General features: G+C 33.8%; 1 protein-coding gene across 6 annotated transcripts in view; it reads right to left on the bottom strand.

The window, feature by feature from the left end:
* Positions 1–614: 614 nt before the first annotated feature.
* KCNT2 (potassium sodium-activated channel subfamily T member 2) overlaps positions 615–22,271 on the bottom strand; it is a 323,447-nt gene continuing 301,790 nt past the window's right edge. For all 6 annotated transcript variants that reach the window (XM_075996993.1, XM_012743486.3, XM_012743496.3 and 3 more), the window contains 3 exons: positions 15,403–15,703; positions 10,470–10,554; positions 615–3,135 (listed from right to left, as the gene is read on the bottom strand). In XM_075996993.1, the coding sequence (XP_075853108.1) occupies positions 3,024–3,135; positions 10,470–10,554; positions 15,403–15,703 (498 nt within the window). In that variant the 3' untranslated portion in view covers positions 615–3,023. The remainder of the gene's footprint in view (positions 3,136–10,469; positions 10,555–15,402; positions 15,704–22,271) is intronic.

Here is a 22,271-nt window from a genome sequence, read left to right as displayed (position 1 = left end):
GAAATCCCAGAAAGCTCACCACCATGCTATTCTTCACGTCCCTATTCCCTAGTCAGGCTTCCCTCTTTCCACAGTTAAGACTCTTCTTATGTCTGTTTCATACATAATGTCCAGGGTTTTCAGCTGTACTTAGCAAGAAGAATAGAGACAAAGAAGAAATGTGCCTACTCCATTTGCCTGGAACTGAAAGTCTACCTTTGCATTTAAAACTATTTTTCTTTTTTCTACCCAGTGCTTTTCTGGCTCTTAAATAAATGTATTGGGACATTATTCTCTGTTATGCAAAGCATATTTCTGTCCTGGCACCTACATTACATATTTTTCTCCCACCAACCTTTTTCTTCCTGCTTCCTTTCTTCCCATTGTTCATGTCCTCCTTTCTATCTCTGCTCTTTTTGATCCTTCCTCCCTTCTCCTTTCTTGGCATGATGTAATCTATTATGAATCTACTATGTAAAAAGTAATTCAACAGCAGATTAGTCATTGATATCATTTCCAATGAGATCACCCCCATGTATATTTTTGAATTTAAAATATAAAAATGACAAACAAATTTTGTAGTTTCCAAACAAAATTATCTAAGCACCTAAAGTTTTGGCAATAAACTCCAACAGTTTCCATCATCAGAAATAATTTTATTATTTATTTTAAAGCAACTCAGTGTAACTAGTAGCAAAATGGTACATAGTGAACAGAACCAATTCCCATAGGGCTACAAGGACTATTATTGACTTTATGTTTTATTTTCATGTGCAAGTATAATTACTTTAAAAAGGCAACAGTTCATTAAAAGTCTTTATTAAGCATTTTTTTATTCTTTAAATATCAGATAGACTAATAAACTATCATTATTATAGCAAGCTGATATGAATTGTGTCAAATATTAAATTTGGACTAATCTTCATAGTCAAAAATAATTATTTGAAATTTTATGAAACAAATTCTTAGTTATATAGGAAATATAATTATATCCTACCTTAAAATCGTAGTCTTCACACTGTCACAAAAATACTAAAGTTCAGATCATGTGGGGAAATAAAATATTTGTAAATCTTATGTTTATTCCTAAAAATAATTGCAATGGAGTAAAAAAAAAAAAGTCAATTCAAAGATACATTATACGTGACTACAGATGTATAACTATGAAACATTAAATTCATTATTTTTCTCCTTTACATATATTAGTTCAATTCTGCCTTCAGTTTTAACAATTTATATGTGAAAATTAGTTTGCCAAATATATTTCACATTTATAACATATACATACATATATATATATATATATATATGCATACAATCTTTGAGTTTTAAGGCAACCTCCCAATTTTAAGTGACTTGTTATAAACTCTACTTCTCTGATCAAAGACAGGTTCTCTCTGTTTTAGGGAAACTTTTGGTGTTCTTGTAAATCTAAAATGTGGATAATGTACAATACTAAAAAAAGACATTTCATATTTCATAAGCCAAATTATAATGGCTATAATCTTGTGGTTTCATATTTTATGCTTTACACTTTTATTTCTGTGGAATTATTGAGAGAATATTAGGCTACCTTTATCTTTTCTAAAAAATTTCTATTTTCCTTTCAATTGATCCGCTTCATTATAAGAATAAAATGTCCCTTTCTAGTCCTATATGTCTTATGTATTGTTCAATTAAAACTCAATGTCAAATTCAGTAACAAATACAAAATTAGAAGACAAATATCTTTTTAAATTTGTCAATGGATCATCCATATGAATATCTTACCATACTTCAACTACCTGTATGATACATACATACAATACCTATGTATTCACTTGTGCTTCTTGGTCTATTTCTGTAGGGAAAAAAAGCAATACAGCATTGGTGTCACCAAGGACCAATTTATATTTAAATGTATAACCTTCAAATTCTTCAAGATTTATATTAAATTTAAAAGATAATTAAGTCTTTTTGTCTTTTGCTTTTCCCTTATAATGTTAAAATATAGTTCCTAAATGATTTCTCAAACTTAAAGCATAGTTTTCACACACCATTTTTTGAATGTGATTATTTCAGTACTAAAGACATAAGGAGGACTTTTAACTTTCTGAAGTGTCTTTGTAGTCCATAAAAGGTATAAATTTTCTTTTGTCAATTTTGAAGTATTTTTCTAATGAAATTACTATATAGATAGATGAAAAATGTTAAAGCTCAAGAGTCTAATGAAAATTACTTCACATTTGAATAAATCCAGTTAATGTTTCAGTTCTTGGATTAAATTTAAGTCAACAAATGTGTATTAAGTATTTTCTGTATGCTAGGCATTCTTTTAGGAGAACAATAGATACTTGCTTTTTGGTACACTTTTCTTGGCCTAAAATGTGTGCTAGACATAAAGCTACTAAAAGTCCAGGTACTTAATATTCTTTTTTGTTTATATATTAGTTTTTTCAGTGTAACAAAACATGCTATGAACGTCTCAAATCCTAATGAATACGACATCATAGAAAGGCAGAGAAAAAAGGTTAAAATGACTTACTGATTGATATTCTAATGCAAACTATGATTCTTACAGAAACGTCAGCCATACAAGTTTGTTGGCCAATCTTTATGTAGAGAAGACTAGACAGTTAGGATGAGCTCAATTTTATAAAACAGCTCTTTTAAAAAACATAATATGACATTTAATTTTGAAGGGGAGAATCTATCTTCTATGTCCATTGTGATGCACCAAATATAGGTTTTGTCTGTTTTCATAAAACATTAATAATTTTAAATATTGGCTTCATACAGTTTAGCTTAATGTAAAACAAATATTGCATTTAAATTTTTATGCTTTAATTTAGGATTTCAAAATCACTCCTTTTATATCTTTTAATAGTGGGAGTACCAATAAGTAGCACATTAAGTTTCAAAATGATCTCTCTAAGAGAATAGATTATGTATTTAAATATGAGAGAATTGAATATATTCCAATCTAGTTTCTTTCATGCCAGCAACACTTTTGTTTCAAGCAAGATCCTTGTAGGAAAAAAAATTAGTCTCTTATTTCCTTCTTATCAAAGTTGAGTTTCCTCGCGAGAGTCTTGACCGGAAGCATTACAGATGCTGTTTCTTCTACTAGGTTCACTGTTTGGAAGGTATGCCAGTGGATCTGGTCGAATTAAATATCTAGTAAAAGAAAACAAAGCAAATAACTTTCTAATAGTAAATAAAGACAATCTTAATTCACACGCTTTAGATTTTTACTTTAAAACTAGTTCAGTCTATAGACTATTTAAAGTGTGTCTGTATATAACATTGGTGGAAGGACTCATTGTTCAGTTGGCATATAAAATTGCAGGGTTTATATTATTATTTCCATACTTGAGAAGCTTATGATGATGAATGCTGATGAATCAAGCTTCATTATTTTTCAGTTGTGATCTATTTCAGCACCTTCATCTTATCAAAGTTTTATGATTTTAGTATTTTGTAGCTTTATCATTTCTTACTTTGGCCATTTTTCTATTAGAGAGAACTACATTTTAGCCATGATTTTTCCATTACTTAAATGTTCTTAATCTTATTTTTATCATTCATAAAATTATAAATTTGATGTAAGTAACCTATTTGATGTAAGTAACCTTCTAGTCTTTTTAATTTAAATATTTTATGACTTTATGAAATTAATAATTTAATAAATGTTACGGTGAATATTATGCATAGATAATGTTTTAATTAGCTGGAAAATGATTCATTTAAAGTTCAGGTCGGTTATGGTATAGTAAGTGATAACACTGAAGTATAAAAATTAATTCTTAATTATACTAGTAGATAGAGAAATATTCATCTGCCAAACTCAAATAATTCATTAATGTTAGAATTTGTTTTAAGAGAGAATTTTTGAGCACTGTGGTGTGTGCCTTCAATCCCAGCAAGTCATGAGGCTGAAGTGGGAGGATCGCTTGAGCCCAGGAGTGTAAGACCAGCTCAAGTAACGCCATAATAAAAGTAAATAAAAAAACAAGAGAGAAACTTTACTTCTGACTGTCAAATGATGTCTGGTAGTTTCACTGTGTTTCACTTTATTGTGCTTCACAGATAATTGTGTTTTTTAATAAATGGAAGGGTTGTGGCGCCCACGCATTGAGCAAGTTTATCAGCACCGTTTTTCCAATAGCATGTGCTCATTGTGTGTTTCACAAAGTCACATTTTGGTGATTCCTGAAGTATTTTTAACTTTTTATTTATTATCGTATCTGTAAGGGTGATCTGTGATCAGTGATCTCTGGTGTTACGATCACAATTGTTTTGGGGTGCCACTTATTGAACCCATGTGAGATGGCAAACTTAAATGATAAATGTGTATGTTCTGACTGCTCCACAGACTGGCTTTTCCCCTGTCTCTCTCTTTCTCCTTGAGCTTCCCTATTCTCTGAGACACAACAATATTGAATTAGGCCCATTAATAACCAACCCTATAGTGTCTCTAAGTGTTCAAATGAAAGGAAGAGTTGCATGTCTCTCACATCAAATCAAAAACTAAAAGTGATTAAGCATGTTAAAAGCCAAGATAGATCAGAAACTAGGTCTCTTGTGCTAGTTAGCCAAGTTGTTAATGCAAAGGAAAAGTTCTGAAGGAAATTAAAAGTGCTAGGTAAGTACACACTCAAATGATAAGAAAGTGAAACAATGTTATTACTGATACAAAGAAAGTTATAGTGGTCTGGATAGAACATCAAACCAGCCACAACATTCCCTTAAACCAAAACCTAATCCAGAGCAAGATCCTAATTCTCTTCAATTCTGTGAAGACTGAGACAGATGAGGAAGCTGTGGAAGAAAAGCAGCAAGCTAGCAGAGGTTAGTTAATAAGGATTAATGAAAGAAGTCATTTCCATAACATAAAAATGCAAAGTGAAGCAGCAAGTACTGATACAGAAACTGCAGCAAGTTATCCAGATAATTTAGCTAAGATCATTGATGAAGGCAGCTACAGTAAGCAACAGATTTCCAAAGTAGATTAAACAGACTTCTATTGGAAGAAGATGTCATCTAGGACTTTCATAGCTAGAGAGAAGTCAATGTCTGCCTTCAAAGGACAGGCCGATTCTTTTGGTAGAGGTTCATGTAGCTGGTGACTTTTAGCTGAAGCTTAAACCTGAATGGGAAATGAGTATTTACCATTCAGAAAATCCTATAGTTTTTAAGAATCCATGTTAAATCTACTCTGCCTGTGCTCTATCAGTGGAACAACAAAGTCTAGATGAAAGTACATCTGTTTATAGTATGGTTTACTGAATATTTTAGGATCATTCTTGAGAACTGCTAGGGGATAAAAAGATTCTTTCAAAATGTTACTACTCATTGGCAACGTACCTGGTCACCCAAGAGCTTTAATGGAGCTGTACAAGGAGATAGATGAACGTTGTTATCGTGCCTGCTAACACAAAATCCATTCTGCAGCCTATGGATCAAGGAGTAATTTCCACTTTCAAGCCTTATTATTTAAGAAATACATTTGTAAGGCTGTAACTTTCATAGATAGTGATTCCTCTGATGGATATTAGCAAAGTAAACTGAAAACTATCTGGAAAGGATTCACCATTCTAGATGCCATTAAAAGCATTTGTAATTCATGGGAGGTCAAAATATCAACATTAGCAGGAGTTTAGAAGAAGCTGATTCCAACACTCATGGATGACTTTGAGGGGTTCAAGAGTTCAGTGGAGGAAGTAACTCCAGATGGGGTGAAATAACTATGGAACTTGAGTTAGAATTGGAGCCTGAAGATATGACTAAATTGTTGCAATCTCATTATAAAACTTGAATAGATGAGGAGTTGCTTCTTATGGATGAACAAAGAAAGTAGTTTCTTCACATGTAATCTACTCCCAGTGAAGATGCTGTGAATGTTGTTGAAATGACAACAAAGGGTTTACAATATTACATAAACTTAGTTTATAAAGCAGCAGCTAGGTTTGAGAGGACTGACTCAAATTTTGAAAGAAATTCTACTATGGGTAAAATGCTATCAAACAGCATTGCACACTTCAAAAAAATCTTTCATGAAAGGAAGAGTCAATCAATGTGACAAACTTCACTGTTTTCTTATTTAAGAGATTTCCAGAGCTGGGTGCAGAGGCTCATACCTGTAAACCTACCACTCTGGGAGACTGAGGTGGGCGGATCGCTCACTCTCAGGAGTTCAAAACCAGCCTGAGCAAGAGCGAGACCCCATCTCTACTAAAAATAGAAATTAATTGGCCAACTAAAAATATATAGAAAAAATTAGCCAGGTGTGGTGGTGCATGCCTGTAATCCCAGCTACTCAGGAGGCTGAGGCAGAAGGATCGCTTGAGCCCAGGAGTTTGAGGTTGCTGTGAGCTAGGCTGATGCCACGGCACTCTAGCCCGGGCAACAAAGTGAGACTTGATCTCCAAAAAAGAAAAAAAAAAAAAAGGATTTCTACAGCCACCCCAACCTTCAGCAGTCACCACCTTGATCACAAACCAGCCATCAATAATGAAGCAAGATCCTCCGTCAACAAAAAGATTACAAGTCCCTGAAGGCTCAGATGATTGCAATAATGTACTTTTTAAATAAGATATGTACATTGTCTTTTTAGATGTAATGCTATTGTACATTTGTAGATGACGGTATATTATAAAAGTAACTTTCATATGTACTGGGAAGCCAAAAAATTCATGTGATTCACTTCACTGCAATATTTACTATATTGTGGTGATCTGGAACTGAACCTGCAGTCCTGACGAGGTAAGCCTGTGTATCTGCAGCACCCACTTCTTGAGCACCTGCAGGACACTGTGCACACCTGGGAATACAAAAAATCACAATACCTGACCCACAATCTGCAGAAGATTAGAGTACAATTTATGAAGCAGATATAAAGAAAAAGACATTCCAAAAGTTACAGAAAGAAAAAAAAAAAAAAAGAACCACAGAGAGAATTAGAGAATGCTTTATTGAGGGAGCTGGGATGAACTTATCTCTCCAGGCTTGAGAGTAGAGAAGCAGGAGGTGATCCCAGACTTGGACAATTGGGGGCACAGCAGAGAGATGTTCCTGACATGATTGGAAATGAGTTTAACTTTAGAAGACTGTTTAGAACAGAAAATAGAGATAGGTAAAGCAAGAAACAAAGGTAACAAACAGGTAATGAAGGACCTTAAGTTCCAGGATTAGTAGTTTCCATTTCTGCTCCAAAGGTGGTGGGAAGCCACTGAAGGTTTGAAGGGGAGAGAAGGAAAGTAAATATATGCAATGCAGCATTCTAACAAAGTCTTGTTACAGGTGCAAATGAAAGTAGTATTTCATACTTCTATAATAATTTTAGGAGGAAGTACATAAAATGAATGGAAAAAGTAATTTAAGGGTGAAAACTCTAATACTGTACTTTTCCTCTTAAAAACTAAAGAGAAACTAGGAAGAAATAGAATTCCTGAACAGACCAATATCAAGAACTGAAATTGAAACAGCAATAAAAAGCCTTCTTTAGAAGAAAAATACTAAAGGGAAACTAATCATTAAATATTATAATATTTCAATATTACATAATGAAAATAAGAAAAGGCAATTACAAACACTATAGTCTATTTTCTTTGATCAAATAAAGGCTGAGATTAGTGTCCTTGGCTCTATTAACTGGATTTCGTTATCTACACACACTGCTTTATAATTACTTTAAATATTAATATCATTGTAGATCTATGAGGAAAACTTAATAGTGCACATAAAGCTTTTTAATACCATATCATCTAGTGATTTATTGCTCTTTGAATCAAATTAATGTTTCTGCTTTATTTAAAATGGACTTTTGAAAGTAAATTTTTAGAAAAACATAAAAGGTACCAGTATAGTCCATTATCCCCTAAATTAATTGATGCAGTGGCAAAAGTTCTGTTCCTTAATATTGTTACTACTAAACCTATGTGTCCAATAAAGCAAATTTTTTCAACTGTGTTTTTATATACTACTTGTCATGATAGGCTTTTTTCCATGATAATTTATCATTACTCCAGCTCTACTGAAATTTAATTACTTCAATGCCACAAATACAGATCAATATAATGATGTGATTAAAACCTTTTTATTTTTTAATAGCAGTCAAGCTGATGTTTTAGCTTAAAATTAATAAAAAATAAGAGTATCCAAAAAGCAGAAAATTCTCTGAAAATCTATTTTACCTATACACATTATAATAACATATTTCATTCATAAGTTTAAAAGACTGAAAATTATTTGAAATTGTAAACACATATGTGATGGAAGGACATACTCACCGACTCAAAAGGTTAACAAGATTTTGAACCTTTTGTCAAAAAATAGTTATGGGAAATAATTTTGGTAGGTTCAAGAAACATATAAGATAAAAATAAGGTAAGCATAACTGAACAAATTCTATATAATTAATGCAATTATAATTATTTGAAAAAGAGGTATAAGAAGACTGGATTAATAGGGGTAGATTGGAGAATTAATAAAAATTGCTTGAATTTATGGGTCTAGAGGAGAGATGACATGTGTAAATATAGATGCTAGGGAAAAAATAGCTTTGTTTTATTATAATAATACACTACATGAAGGCTCCATGATGGGAAATTAGAAACCAGGTGCATCATAAATAAGATTTGTTCTTCTAAGGTCCTCCATAAATTCAGCATCACCATTGCACACAATTGTTGACAATGCCTTACGAATTCTACTAGCTTAAATTATCCTTCATCTGATTCCTTAATGCCCCTATATTCTAAACAGTATTATCAGATGGTGAAATAAAACATTACTATCTTACGCCCATTTTAGGAATCTTTTCACACTTATTTTGGGTCAAAATTACTACTGCTTCTGTCTTTTCCTGATAAGTTTTTGAAACACATTGCTGTTTCTGCCCTAAAACCAAACACTGCTCAAAAGTACAATATTCATTATTCTACTTCTTCTATATTCATATTTTTTTCTTCTTTATTCATATCCGAACACCCATTGAGACTTTTGAATCTTTGGCATTTGTTTTGTGGCAGTAATATAAACCTGGAGTTAGCTACCTTGGGTAAGCAACCCTTTATCTAGTCCAGGATGAGGTCATACATGTAAAAGCATATTACTGTTAGACATTTCTTTCCTAGGCCTACACCAACAACTGCCAAAGTGCCCTTTCTAAAATCTTGCTATTACTTGCTCATATAGGTCTAAGTGTTGTTCATCATCTATAAGGCTAAATTTCAAACTCATTTTGTCATGTAGAGCCCTTTCAAAGGCAGGTGCAATTTATGTTCTCAATATCATGTTCACTTACCAACAGAAATACTACAAATACAAAGCTTCTACTCCAGGAAAACTGTCAACTCGAGCACTTTATGCAATTCTTATGTAGTGCGTTTCTCAAGCCATTTTTCCTGTTCTAGGATCTCCTTTGCGCTCCACCAACACAAACTCTGTCCCCCCTTCAGAATCTAGTTTAAGTCTTACATTCTTTATAATCACTTCAATTCACAATTATGTCTGCCTCTGTGAATTTTATTTTATTTTATTTTATTTTGAGAAAGAGTCTCGCTTTGTTGCCCAAGCTAGAGTGAGTGCCGTGGCGTCAGCCTAGCTCACAGCAACCTCCAACTCCTGGGCTCAAGCAATCCTGCTGCCTCAACCTCCCGAGTAGCTGGGACTACAGGCATGTGCCACCATGCCCGGGTAATTTTTTCTATATATATTAGTTGGCCAATTAATTTCTTTCTATTTATAGTAGAGACGGGGGTCTCGCTCTTGCTCAGGCTGGCTTCGAACTCCTGACCTCGAGCAATCCGCCCACCTCGGCCTCCTAGAGTGCTAGGATTACAGGCGTGAGCCACCGCGCCCGGCCCCTCTGTGAATTTTAAAAAGCACTGTTTATCTCACTCAACTGATACTAAATTTATTACATTAGTTACAAAGTCATATTATATATTGTTATTAAATGTTTTATGTATACATTTTATTTTATTAATTAGAATATACAGACTTTAAAGACAGGGAAAATGTCTTAGTCATCTCTATTTTATTTTAGGGCAGTGCTATTACAATTTTACATGCTCAATACATATTTTTCAATGAATCAAATTATTCCCATAGACCTTTTTCTAATAGATGTTTTGACCTATTTTACTTTGGCTTTTAGGGAATTTAGAAGTAGACACCGTGGGATATTATAGGTTTGTTTCTTTGAGTTTTTCTCTTATTACTTCACATATTTTTTTTGTATTTCACCGAATGTATATTATCTCACAAAATACAAAATTCATGCTATTATTTGCTTGTCTTACACTCCTTCTTTTAAACAATTCTACATTTTTTATATTACTATGCACAAAATATCAAATGCATTCATTTATGAAAAATTACACATAGACTTTTAAGCACTTATGTGACAAAAGATAAGAGGGTAAAATGGTAGAAATAAAAATATAAAACTAAATAAGTAGTTTTCTAAAAATATATGCCTTATGTGAGATATGAGATCAACTTACACAACATCGTTCACCTCTATTCTGGTATCTGGAGATGGGTTAATCAGGATGTAGGAGAGTGTACTCTGATGGTCATTCATTTCATCTAGAAGATAAATAAATGTCAAGTTTGCCATACTACTTACAGAAGATTATCAGAATTATTGCAGAACAGCTTAAGTTAAAGCTTATAAATGTCAAAGAGAATTTGCTATACTTCTGTATGCAGCATGGTTGTGTGCATAAGTTTGGCTATTTTCAAATTATTGTCATTGATAATATCTGACAGGTTTTTGCTTTTTGCTCCAATAGATGATACAAATAAAGTACCTAATTCTGTTCAGAACAACCACAGTTATATTCTGCCCTCTAAGATATTATACCGAAAACGTATTTCTATTAAAGAAATGGCTAGACAAGATCTTTACTTGGTTTATTAATAATTCCTTATCAATTACAAAAAAATAATTCTGGTTATAGATAGCTACCCTTGAAAGGAATATTCATACATAAAATTCTTTGAAAATAATCTAATTACATTGTGTTTAGAAAACATGAAAACCATGTGTCTGAAAAGCTTGAAGATCCTAAATATGTTTGACTTTACAACATGATACATCTGATATAAGCCATTATAATGCTTTTGCAGAATGCAAAGAATCCTGTGGAATAGAATTTAACAAAAAGTTTGAAGGGAAGCATACTACCGAATCATTTGTTTTTCTTTGAAAACAATATGTATTTGTAAAATAAACGGCAGTGCCCTTTTAAATTTTTTTTTTTTTGAGACAGAGTCTCACTCTGTCGCCAGGGTGCTAGAGTGCCGTGGCGTCAGCCTAGCTCACAGCAACATCCAACTCCTGGGCTCAAGTGATCCTTCTGCCTCAGCCTCCCGAGTAGCTGGGACTACAGGCATGCGCCACCATGCCCGGCTAATTTTTTCTGTTTTTGGTAGAGATGGGGACTCACTTTTGCTCAGGCTGGTCTTGAACTCCTGAGCTCAAATGATCTATCTGCCTCGGCCTCCCAGAGTGCTCGGATTAGAGGTGCAAGCCACCTTTGTTAATTCACTCTAAAGACATCTTCAGGCTACACGATTAGAAAGATGACTTGGCATTATATAGGGCATTTGAAAAAAGAAAGGCAAACAGCTTTGGAGTGCCGATTTTGTATATTTCAAAGTTATCATAAGATGTAAATATAAAGCCATGTGGATAAATATTTCAATAAACATAATTCCACCTAAGGATACAGTTTTTAGACTGTGAGAATACTCTCAAATATCCTGTTCTAGAGCCATAGTGCTGGTCTAGCCATTTCAGTTGTAGACAAGAGTGGATCCTGCAGGAAGAACTAGATTTTGCAGTTTCATACAAAATGTAAGAATAAATATCATGCCAGTAGAGATACAGCAATCCTCAAATAACTGCATTAAATTAAAGATTTTTACTTAAATTTTAGGGGAGGGGTGGAAAGTGATTAGAGATGAGAGAAAAAGAGTAATTCTATTTAATTAACCTCTGTTTAAAATGATTTTTATTACCTCTCAAAAACTTATAACTATTTTGTGATAGGCAAGATAAAAATTTAAATAATAAAATAAGTGGACTCTCTTAACTTCCCTTCATATGAATATTTGGAAGTCAAGGTTATATGAAACTGAATTTGATTTTGAGGGAGCCAGGAAGTAACAGAATCAAAAGTTCAGGAAAAGAATCCTTTCTTTTATCTGGAGCAAACAACTAATTTATAAAATTAATTTGAAAGAAGAAACATTAAAAAATAGTTAGGAAAATACTGACAAAGAAGACTTCAGGAGTTTGTAGCTCTATCAGATATTAAAACATTATTTTATTACTATAAAGCCTCTGTAATTAAAACAGCGGACACTTCTGCCTGAATAGGAAGACAGCTCATTACAACACAATAGAAAGTCTAGGAACCCAAACAGACCCAACATCAATCAATATGCAAAACAATAATAGCTTTAAAGCATTCATCCTCAGTGGAGATAATATTGCTGTCAAGGATGTTGGGGACTGACATTATACTTTCCTGGTTTAAGAATTAAATTAGTGAGTAATGTACGCGTGCTGCCCAGAGCGTTTGAGAGTAATGTGTTCTGGACAGGTCCTTGTGACAAACAAGGTTGCTGCCTCGAGGCATAACAGAGGACCTGAGTTTCCGCAAGTAAGCAAGAGCTGCCCAGCCCCACGGCAGTAGGGGTCTGAAGGCCACACCATAAACACATTGTACCTAGGATTGCTGCTTAGCCCCGTAAGATGGCTGGTTAGTCAATGATGGGTAAGATTCCTCAGGGAGGAACAACCTAAGACTAGCACAGCGGCTGGGGGCTAGCCTAGAGGAACTGTGGCTGCCTTGCCCAACCTTGCTAATCTTGGCCTGTGATCTATGCCTGGCGCCTAGAGCAACCACCTAGAAACCTTGAGTCAGGGGACATCTGTGTCCGTAGGCTACATGTTCCAGAATTTATGGCCATTGCTGTAATGCCTGGGTAGTCACGTATAAGGAAGTAACTTTGATTTTTTTAGAGTATAAAAATAAACTGACCAGTGCATTGGGCACTCAAGTCTTGTACTGTCTTTGTGTGTGTCCGTGTCTTTCTTTTATGTTTTGTGTTCATCCCTTGTCCTGCAAACGGGCCACGGCAAAGGATGCAAAATTTGTGGAGTTTATTTGGATATGGGCAAAAAAATCTTACTTTTTTATGTATAAAGTATAGATATACATAAAATACTCAAACAGATATGCATTATATCTGTAGTATGAATTGAATGACACTCTGGGATAAGCACTTTCTTATTATCCCATTTGTCATTCACAACAAACCTACAATATAGGTATTATTACTTCCATTTCTCAGATAAGAAAATAGGCTCAGAGAGGTTAAATAATTCAAGAAATCTATTATAGAATATGAGTTCTATAAATGCAAAGGTCTTAGACATCTGACGTGCCTAGAACTGACAGCAACCCAATAATATCTGTTGAATGGATGAATTGTTATGAGTTAGGAATAAGTAGAGGGGTCCAGAAGCTCAAGATGTGTTAGATTCCAAATCTTGTTTTAATAGTCACTATGTTATTAGAGGTGTCTAATACATGGTTTTGGAATGGATTGATGGATCTATGGCTAGATAGATGGATAGAATGAAGAGAGAGAGAAGAAGAAATAAGGAAAGAAAAAAGTGAACAGAATCTGTTCTTCCTTTCTGTAATAGTGTATCAATTAAATTAAAAAATCCTAGAGAATAACTAAATTCAAGGTACCTGACAGACGTTTCTTTATGAAAAACATAATATGATTTCTGATGATTCTCCCATGCAGTCAACTTATGCATTTTTGTGTCTGTAAGAGTCAAACTTATCTGCCATACTTCTTACAGGACCACCCAGGGGTTTTAATGTTCATGAGAAGCAACTGGAACTTGGGTAAACAATCATTTACTAGAACCTTTTACTTAAAGAAAAAATGGCTAAATAACAACTAACAAAAATGTACACATAGAGGACCATAATCCTATAAGAAATATTATCATACTTAGTGTCATTAAACTGGCAGATAGCTATTAGTGAATTTGTAAAATGATTATTTTTTTCTTTTAATTTGCTTCTTCATGTAAGACATTAAGTGTGATTATATTAAAATCACTGGTCACAGGTGAATCTAGATTACATTTAAGTTATTGAAATATTATTATGAATTTCAACTACATATGGAATCCTGACTCCAACACATTTTAACTCTATGTTCTTGAGCAAAGTCTTTAACCTCTGAAAGTCAAATTTCTGAAGGGTAAAATGAAATACCTATCTAATCAGGGTTATAAAGCATATGAAAAAATATAAATAAAGCACCTAGCACAGTTCCTGAAGTAGCACACATAGCATGTAACAGTTTGTGCATAGCATAGAACAGTTTGCAGTAAATATGCTATTTTTCTTATTCCAAGAAACACAGGCAACTTCTCCTAACCTTTAATTCAATGATGAAAATTTCTTCCTATGAACTTTGTCTCAAGTTGAGACTTTACTAATAAAGATGAGGTGGGGTAAATATGAAATGCATTCTATTTTATTCTTAATCTGCATGATACTGACACCATCTTAGGTCCTGGTTTACCCAAGTAATTGAAACAAAATACCTATTTATTTTTTTGTTTTCCTATGAGTTGACCAAATTTCTTTTTAAAATAAAATTCATAAAGTGATAAATGATATATTTTAAAGTTATCTCTGCATTATTTACCTGAGTTGTGTCTGTATGGTCTCTATGGCAATCACAGATCAACATAGGAGCCTTATAATCATTGAGACAGATCTGTACTTTATGAGATAAAACACTACTTTGAGCTTCAAAATTAAAGCTTTTCCAGACATTTTGTTTCTGAATCATGGGAAACTAAACATATTTTATGAGAATATTTTGGTTCATCTATGGCTGATACAACTGGTTACTTGCCAATGCCTCAGATTCGTTCTATTTCAGACCCTAGAATAAGACGTTTGTCGATGTGTGTGAGTGTGTGTGTGTGGGGGTGAGGGAGACTTTGGAGCTGGACAGACCTGGGCGTAAATCTCAGCTCTGTTGTAAACAAGCTAATTAGCAAGTTTCTTACCTAAAAAACTTAAGTTTCTTTACCTCTAAAATAGAAACAAAGGGCTTGGAGTTTTTGCAAAAATTGAAATTAAGATAATTCATGTTATGGGTTCAGCACAGTGCCTAGCAGACTAAGTAAATGCTTAAAATTTTTAGCACTTTATTTTATTATTATCATTTAAACTTTCTGTAGGAGATTAGATCTGTCGCTAGTTTCCACAAACTGACCTGTGGAGAAAATGTAATTCTTTACAAATTACAGCCAACTATCTATGTAACTACCAATGGCAAGAAATCACAAGTCCACATGCACAGTAGTTTTAAAGAGCATACCATATCCCACTGTAGAAAGACCCAAGTGTTTCATTCTATTTTTCACAAGTTCAGCAAGCTCTTGTCTCTCTGACCTCCTGTAGAGGTTCAGTCGCTGCTGGGTTATTTTTTCAGCTGTTTTACCAGAGTGTTTTGGACCTTTTCGGCTCAGTCTTCGGGCCCACTGCATGCTCTTTCTCCGCAACAGGGGGTGGTCGGACTGGTCGCTAGACGTGGAGTTGCGGTGGTTGCTGCGGTGGTGCCCTTGCTCTTTGGAGTCTCTGGTGTCTTCCCACTCTTCGACGCTGATGGATATCTGAGACTTTAAAGGAAAGGGATATTGATAATTAGATATTTTAGGAATAATCATGGCCTGGAGTTGAAATAATATTCATTTGCTATTACCTTGGCATAGTTATGTATCTACTCATGAGAGTTTTCACAGAAAGAGCAAAATCATAATCTTTGACTCTAATTTTTATTGCTAAAAATATTATCAGAAAATATATTTTCTTGAACTTATATAAGAACCAGATAAAATATATGCATCCTCTAATACAATTTTTTATGAAAGGATTTAACTTTTTGTGCATAAGGGCTTTCTTATCATAAATGACTACTAGCATATAGTTATTTGACACATCAAAAAAACTAGTTATTTTTTGAAATAAAGTCCAAGTAATGGAGTTTTCAAATCTAATACAGGTATTTCATATTAAATTTAAAAATTATTATAATAATTGTTATATTTTTGGAATTATTTATATTTTTAAAGGTTTTTAAATTATTGATTGCTCTTTCTAAAGATGGTATTGGAATGAACTTTTTAAAATATGATTTTTTTATTCCCTCATATATCCCAGAAGAAAACAAAAATCAATTTTAACTCATGCATTCAATATTTACCACATAAAATATTCTTCTGATTAAAATATTAAAACATATTTCAGAAACTGTTATAAGTATTCTAAGTTAAAATATATTGTAAATATTAATGTTTCACAAATGTATTATTATAGAATCACAACTAAAACTTAAACCAGGCCATTCTCCATAGGAGGGAAAAACAATGAACAAAGTCGCAAAGTCTATTTTAACTCACTCTTTTACTACTAAATCTGATTTTTAAAGTAAGAAGTTTTCCTTTGATCATAGGCCCTTAATACGCAAAAGTTTACTGTTTCAATTTTGTTGCTTTTCATACCAGGAAGTCATATGAAATGCACCATGGATCAAAACAGAAAGTCTCACTTTCTAAAAACATGCACATGGGAAAAAACAACTTCCTGAATTCTATTGTACTTAAGAGCAGCACCCATGAATCTGCTGTGCTTCATTTCTATGGATGGACGCTTGAACTTCAGCTACAACATGCATGTATTGTTGGCTTTTAAAATAATAGAATTTAAATTACCAATTTAAGTAAGGTCAGGAATTAGATCCAATAAGATCCTTTAAAGCGAATATAAATTATAGAGGCTCAGTCAATGCCTTAGAAACAATTCCCAGTGGCAAGCTATGATAATATCTCACACTTAAATTCAACCAAAAATTCAAATATTCATCTATATCACTGTTTCAAAACAGTACTGTACCAGAGTGATATCAAAAATACTTTATTTCATCTTCATATCTTCATGATAAAAGAATACTTGATTAAAAATTTTTAGAAATCATATTTTATCTATCATACCAATTTAAGTTAGAAACAATAAAAGTTTTTAATACTATGATTTTGCAATATGGATACTTTTACAAAGTCTTAACAATCAATTCTCACCTACTTGATACTATACTGAAAATCCTCCTCTGTGAAAGTAAAATACATAAACTCTTCAGTAATATGTACCACCGATCTTTTTTTTGCCTTTTATTTATTGTATTTTTATTTTTATAAATTTATGGGGTACAAATGCAATTTTGTTACATGTGTAGATTGTGTAGCATCGAAGTCAAGGCTTTTAGGGTATTCAGCACCCAAATAATGTACATTGCACCCATTAAGTAGTTCTCATCATCCACTTCCCTCCTACCACCTCACCCTTCCAATACCAATCTTTATTCAGTAGTTTACATGTACTTTGTAGCAAAAATGAAAATAATGTGAGTTCATTCATATTTAGATGCTTGCAGAATTTAATCACAATCCTTTGTCTCTCTTTCTAGTCACAGGTCCCTGTGAGTAATAGTTTGATTGTCTATAAATATGTGGAAATAGTAATATTACCAGACCACATACTCAAGATATTATGTTCATCTAATGTCACTTATAATTCAAGTCACAGTACTATAAAGTAATTAAATATTTTAAGAGGAATGGTGGGGATTCACTCCTCTTCTATATCCACATTGTATTTGGAATGCTTTTCTTTAGTCATTGTATCAGGCTTCATGCGACGTATACATCTAAAACATGAGCAAGCTGAAACCTATGATTACATTCTTTAAGCAATATTAAATACCCTATTTATCAGTGTTTTGAATTCCTCAAGGAAGGAAATATTATGGTTTATACATAAAACCCATAAGAATTGCAAGTCCTTTTATAAAATAATTCCATAAAATAAGTAGCATCTGTTTGTAAAGTTCACTTCAAAGAAAAAAGGAATAACAAGAATTTAGAGATTCGTTTTAAGAAATCCAAATCCCAAACATGGATTGTTCTTTCATGTTTGGAATTTGCACGCTACTTTCCCATTCTTCCAACATGATATAATAAAAAGTATATTGAATTTTTGTGTATTAATGTACACAAATTTGGGTGTGATTCCAGATGTTTCCTAGCTCTGTCCCTATAAGAAACTGCATGATCTCTGTAAAAAATGAAAATAATAAGCTCATCTTTCTACCTCATAAAATTATGAAAATTCATGTAACATTAATATATAAAGAAAACATTTGTGTGTGTGTGTGTTATAAAAGGAAGTCCATTATAAATATACTTTCCTCATATAATTTCTTCCTCTCATAATTTCTTGTGTTTTGAATATGCCATCATGATCCAGTGGAACAGCACAGTGCTGGGACACACAATGGTGCCTTTGTAGTGGCATGTTTTCTTGAACTTAGAGTGATAGAATGGTTTAAGCAAGGATTTTAGCAACAAATAGACCGGGGTTTAAATAATAGTTACACCACTTACTAGCTTTGTATTCTTGTATATGTAGTTTAAACTCTCTAAGATTATTCCCATTTCCCTATCTGAAAAATGATCATTACATTGTTACTTGCCTACCAGGTTTTCCTAAGAACATAGATGAGAGAACACATGAGAAGTGCACGCTACAATGTCTGTCTCAGAAAATGCTCAATAGATATTAATTTATACTATGGTTTTTGAACTGGTATGAAAAGATGGTAAACGGGAGTGGGGAAAAAGAAATAATCATGAAAGGTATGTAAAAAATGGGTATAAAAAAGAGAGGGAATCACTCATATTTTTGATACAGTTTTTTCTCTGTCACTATCTATATGTCCAAAGAAATCAAGGTGCTAAAAACAAATTTTTGGGGAGGGGGATAAAGATTCCTTGGTTAAACGTTAGTGAATCTAAAGAAGAGAAAAAGTTTTAAAGTGAAAGTGAACGTCTTTTATTCTGCACTTTTTCAATGAATTATTCTGTACTGTTTCTATGAATAACTAGAGGACCTTACTTTTTTGTATTTTTATTGTCAGAGACATAATATAATCATTAGCTTGAAATATCAAAATTCAATACTAATGTTTGTAAGAGTCAGCAAAACAGATACTCGCATATTTTATATGAAATGTGTCTTGGAATGTGCGTATACACACACACACACACACACACACACACACACACACACACACACACACATATACAATTCAGTAGGGAAATGAAAAATTCATATAGCTACTCCAAAAATTTTCATACAGATTTTAAATATTATCATTTTCTAAAAGTTATATTACTTACCAAATTTAGTATTACTTTTAAAAAAGGCTAAAATGTCTCTTCTCCTGAATGATAGCTGAAAGCTTAATAAATGAAAAATATTCCTCATGCCTAAAACAGCTTGATTACATTATGGTTTTCAGAAAGAGAGTGTCAGATTCACAAAATATATCAAACACTCTTTTCCACACTCTCATACACATACATCAAAATGACAATTCAACTGCTTCTCAATTTTTTATCAAATAGTTATTCATGTTAGAGTTTATTGAATGATCTACAGAACAAAGTAATATTTTAAAATAAATTTATTCACCTAGTAGTTTAAAACTGAGTGTAATGGGGATTAATAACTCCCTTAAGAATTGTTTTATAGGCTTCATAATGCTCTAAAGTGTGCTACCTGATTTATGATTAAAGACATTGAGTATTATTGCTAAAGAAGAAAGCAAAAGAAAAATGAAATCACTGAAGATTGTCAGCTTAACATTTTATACAAAAAAAATTCTATCTAATGTTTTCCATTAAACACAAGTTAAATTATAAGAATACTTGAGAAAGCATCTAAATTTAAATATATATGAACCATGGATAGTGACCTTGAGTTCACTCGAAACTTCTTAGTAACAGAAAAATAATCATCTGCAGAAAGATGTTTCACCAATTTTTACAGGCTCAGTTTAATATGTACATGTAGTCTGTGATCTAAGCAGAGATACAAAACAGCTAGTTATATTGCATTTTGATGACTTTTCAACTTATTTTCAGAATCACAGAAATGACTAGAGAATCTCATAGTCTGAAAAAATCCTGAATTTGGAATCCAATAAATAAGCTGGGCCAGGGGCGGTGGCTCATGCCTGTAATCTCAGCACTCTGGGAGGCTGAGCTCAGGAATTCAAGACCAGCCTGACCAAGAGCGAGACTCCCATCTCCACTAAAAATAGAAAGAAATTAGCTGGACAACTTCTGCCTACTAGCAAGTTTATACTCTGAGACGCCCATGTTGCTAAGTCTTCTAAGCTTCTGTTTAGATCTAAACAATTTAAACAATTGGGAATTTCAATAACTGTTATTTAGAGACAGGAGTTTGGGAATGTCTCTGTGTCATTTGTCTCAGCCCAGGCCTATCTCTTTGTGCCTCATATTGAAACGTGTGTATGATCCACTAAGAAACATGATCTCTTGGCCAACTAGGGAGTCCCTTGGAATCAACTGAGTTAGCAGCATCATTATTAAGTGTGATGAAGCTTGCTGGAGAACTGCTGCCTTTGATCTCTTAGGAGGAGAGCCTTGAACAGAAACAGGCTCCAAGAGTCTCCACAATTGGCCAAACTCCAGAATCATTTCAGCATTGGATGCCCTAGATGACACTAGGCCCGACTTGCACATTTTTACAGACTCATGGGCAATTTGCCTGTGGTCTGGCTCTCTGGTCCGGCCAATGGCAGCAACAATTATGTATCCAAGGTAAAGAACTCTGGTAGTCTGCCACCTCATAGATTCACACAATAAAGATCACACATATCTTTACACTTATTAAAACCATAATACGAGTCTCATCAAAACAATCTATATCCCCTTCAGAATTCCAGACATCAGTAAAAGTGACCAAGATACACATTTCACTTTTTCAAAATACACAAAACTGTGCTTTTGAACAAGGTATTCAAGAGAACTTTCATCTTCCTACTAACCACAGGCAACAAGCGTCATAGATCATCAAGAATGGCTTATTTAAACACGCTTGAATTCTGTTAAATCAGACAAGGCACATTTTAGTCATATGTCAAACATCAGGGGTGAATTGTAACAGAGTCTGACCCATTTTTGATCTTTGACTGCTTACAGCTTCCTAGCCGCAACAAAACCTTCTCTTCCACATCTGGGCAAGTTACTAAGAAAGCCTGACATGTATGGCGGTTCCCTAACGGGTTTTGTGAACACATAAGAAAGTTACCATTGCCTCACAAGGGGTCTCCTTCCTGTTTGGGAGAGGACCCCTACTCTGTTTATGGAGTAGGATTTGCTGTCTGTCTCTCTCTCAATAAACTTCCTGTTGCTAGTTGGCTTGCTCTTGAATTCTTTCCCGCTGCGAAACCAAGAACCTACTGGAAGAGTTCAGGGGGCTTTCCTTCCTTCCTTGGTGTACCCCCTGCATCCATCCTATGTATAATGCCTTCAAAAGTTAGTACAGTGACTCCAATACGAATACAGCACCTCCCCTGCCACAGCCCAGACATTTCCAACACACACACATACGCGCGTATTTCCAACACACACACACTCTCAATCTCTTTCTCCTTTACAGCATTTGAGAACCAATGGATAAATGAGTCTGGGAAAAGAAAACTTCTATGTTATACTCAATGCCTTAATTAAAGAACAGAAACAATGATATAAGACCTGGTAAAATATAAATATTTTTATTCTTATGTAAAGAATCTACCTAAAACAGGTAGATTCTAGTAGGTAGATTCTGATCCAAATATACCATTGCTAATGGATCACTTCTGCCTTATGAAGATCTAGGTGACTTATGTCAATGTTATAATTTTCTATTCAGTTCTTATCTTGTTGACTCCACCAGCCATTTGACAAGGAGCTGCGATTAAAGGCTTAATTTACTTCCTTTGGCAATGGAAGAATGCTCTCCATACAGTTCAAGATGTTAAATGGGGTCGGGCGTGGTAGCTCACGTCTGTAATCCTAGCACTCTGGGAGGCCAAGGCGGGCGGACTGCTCAAGGTCAGGAGTTCGAAACCAGCCTGAGCAAGAGCGAGACCCCATCTCTACTATAAATAGAAAGAAGTTAATTGGCCAACTAATATATATAGAAAAAATTGGCCAGGCATGGTGGCGCATGCCTGTAGTCCCAGCTACTTGGGAGGCTGAGGCAGGAGGATTGCTTGAGCCCAGGAGTTTGAGGTTGCTATGAGCTAGGCTGACGCCATGGCACTCACTCTAGCCTGGG

This window comes from Microcebus murinus, chromosome 23, assembly GCF_040939455.1.
Source record: "Microcebus murinus isolate Inina chromosome 23, M.murinus_Inina_mat1.0, whole genome shotgun sequence".
NCBI classification, from domain to species: Eukaryota; Metazoa; Chordata; class Mammalia; order Primates; family Cheirogaleidae; genus Microcebus; species Microcebus murinus.
The sequence above is the reverse complement of the archived record's forward strand: the minus strand, read 5'-3'. Positions and strand labels throughout refer to the sequence as shown.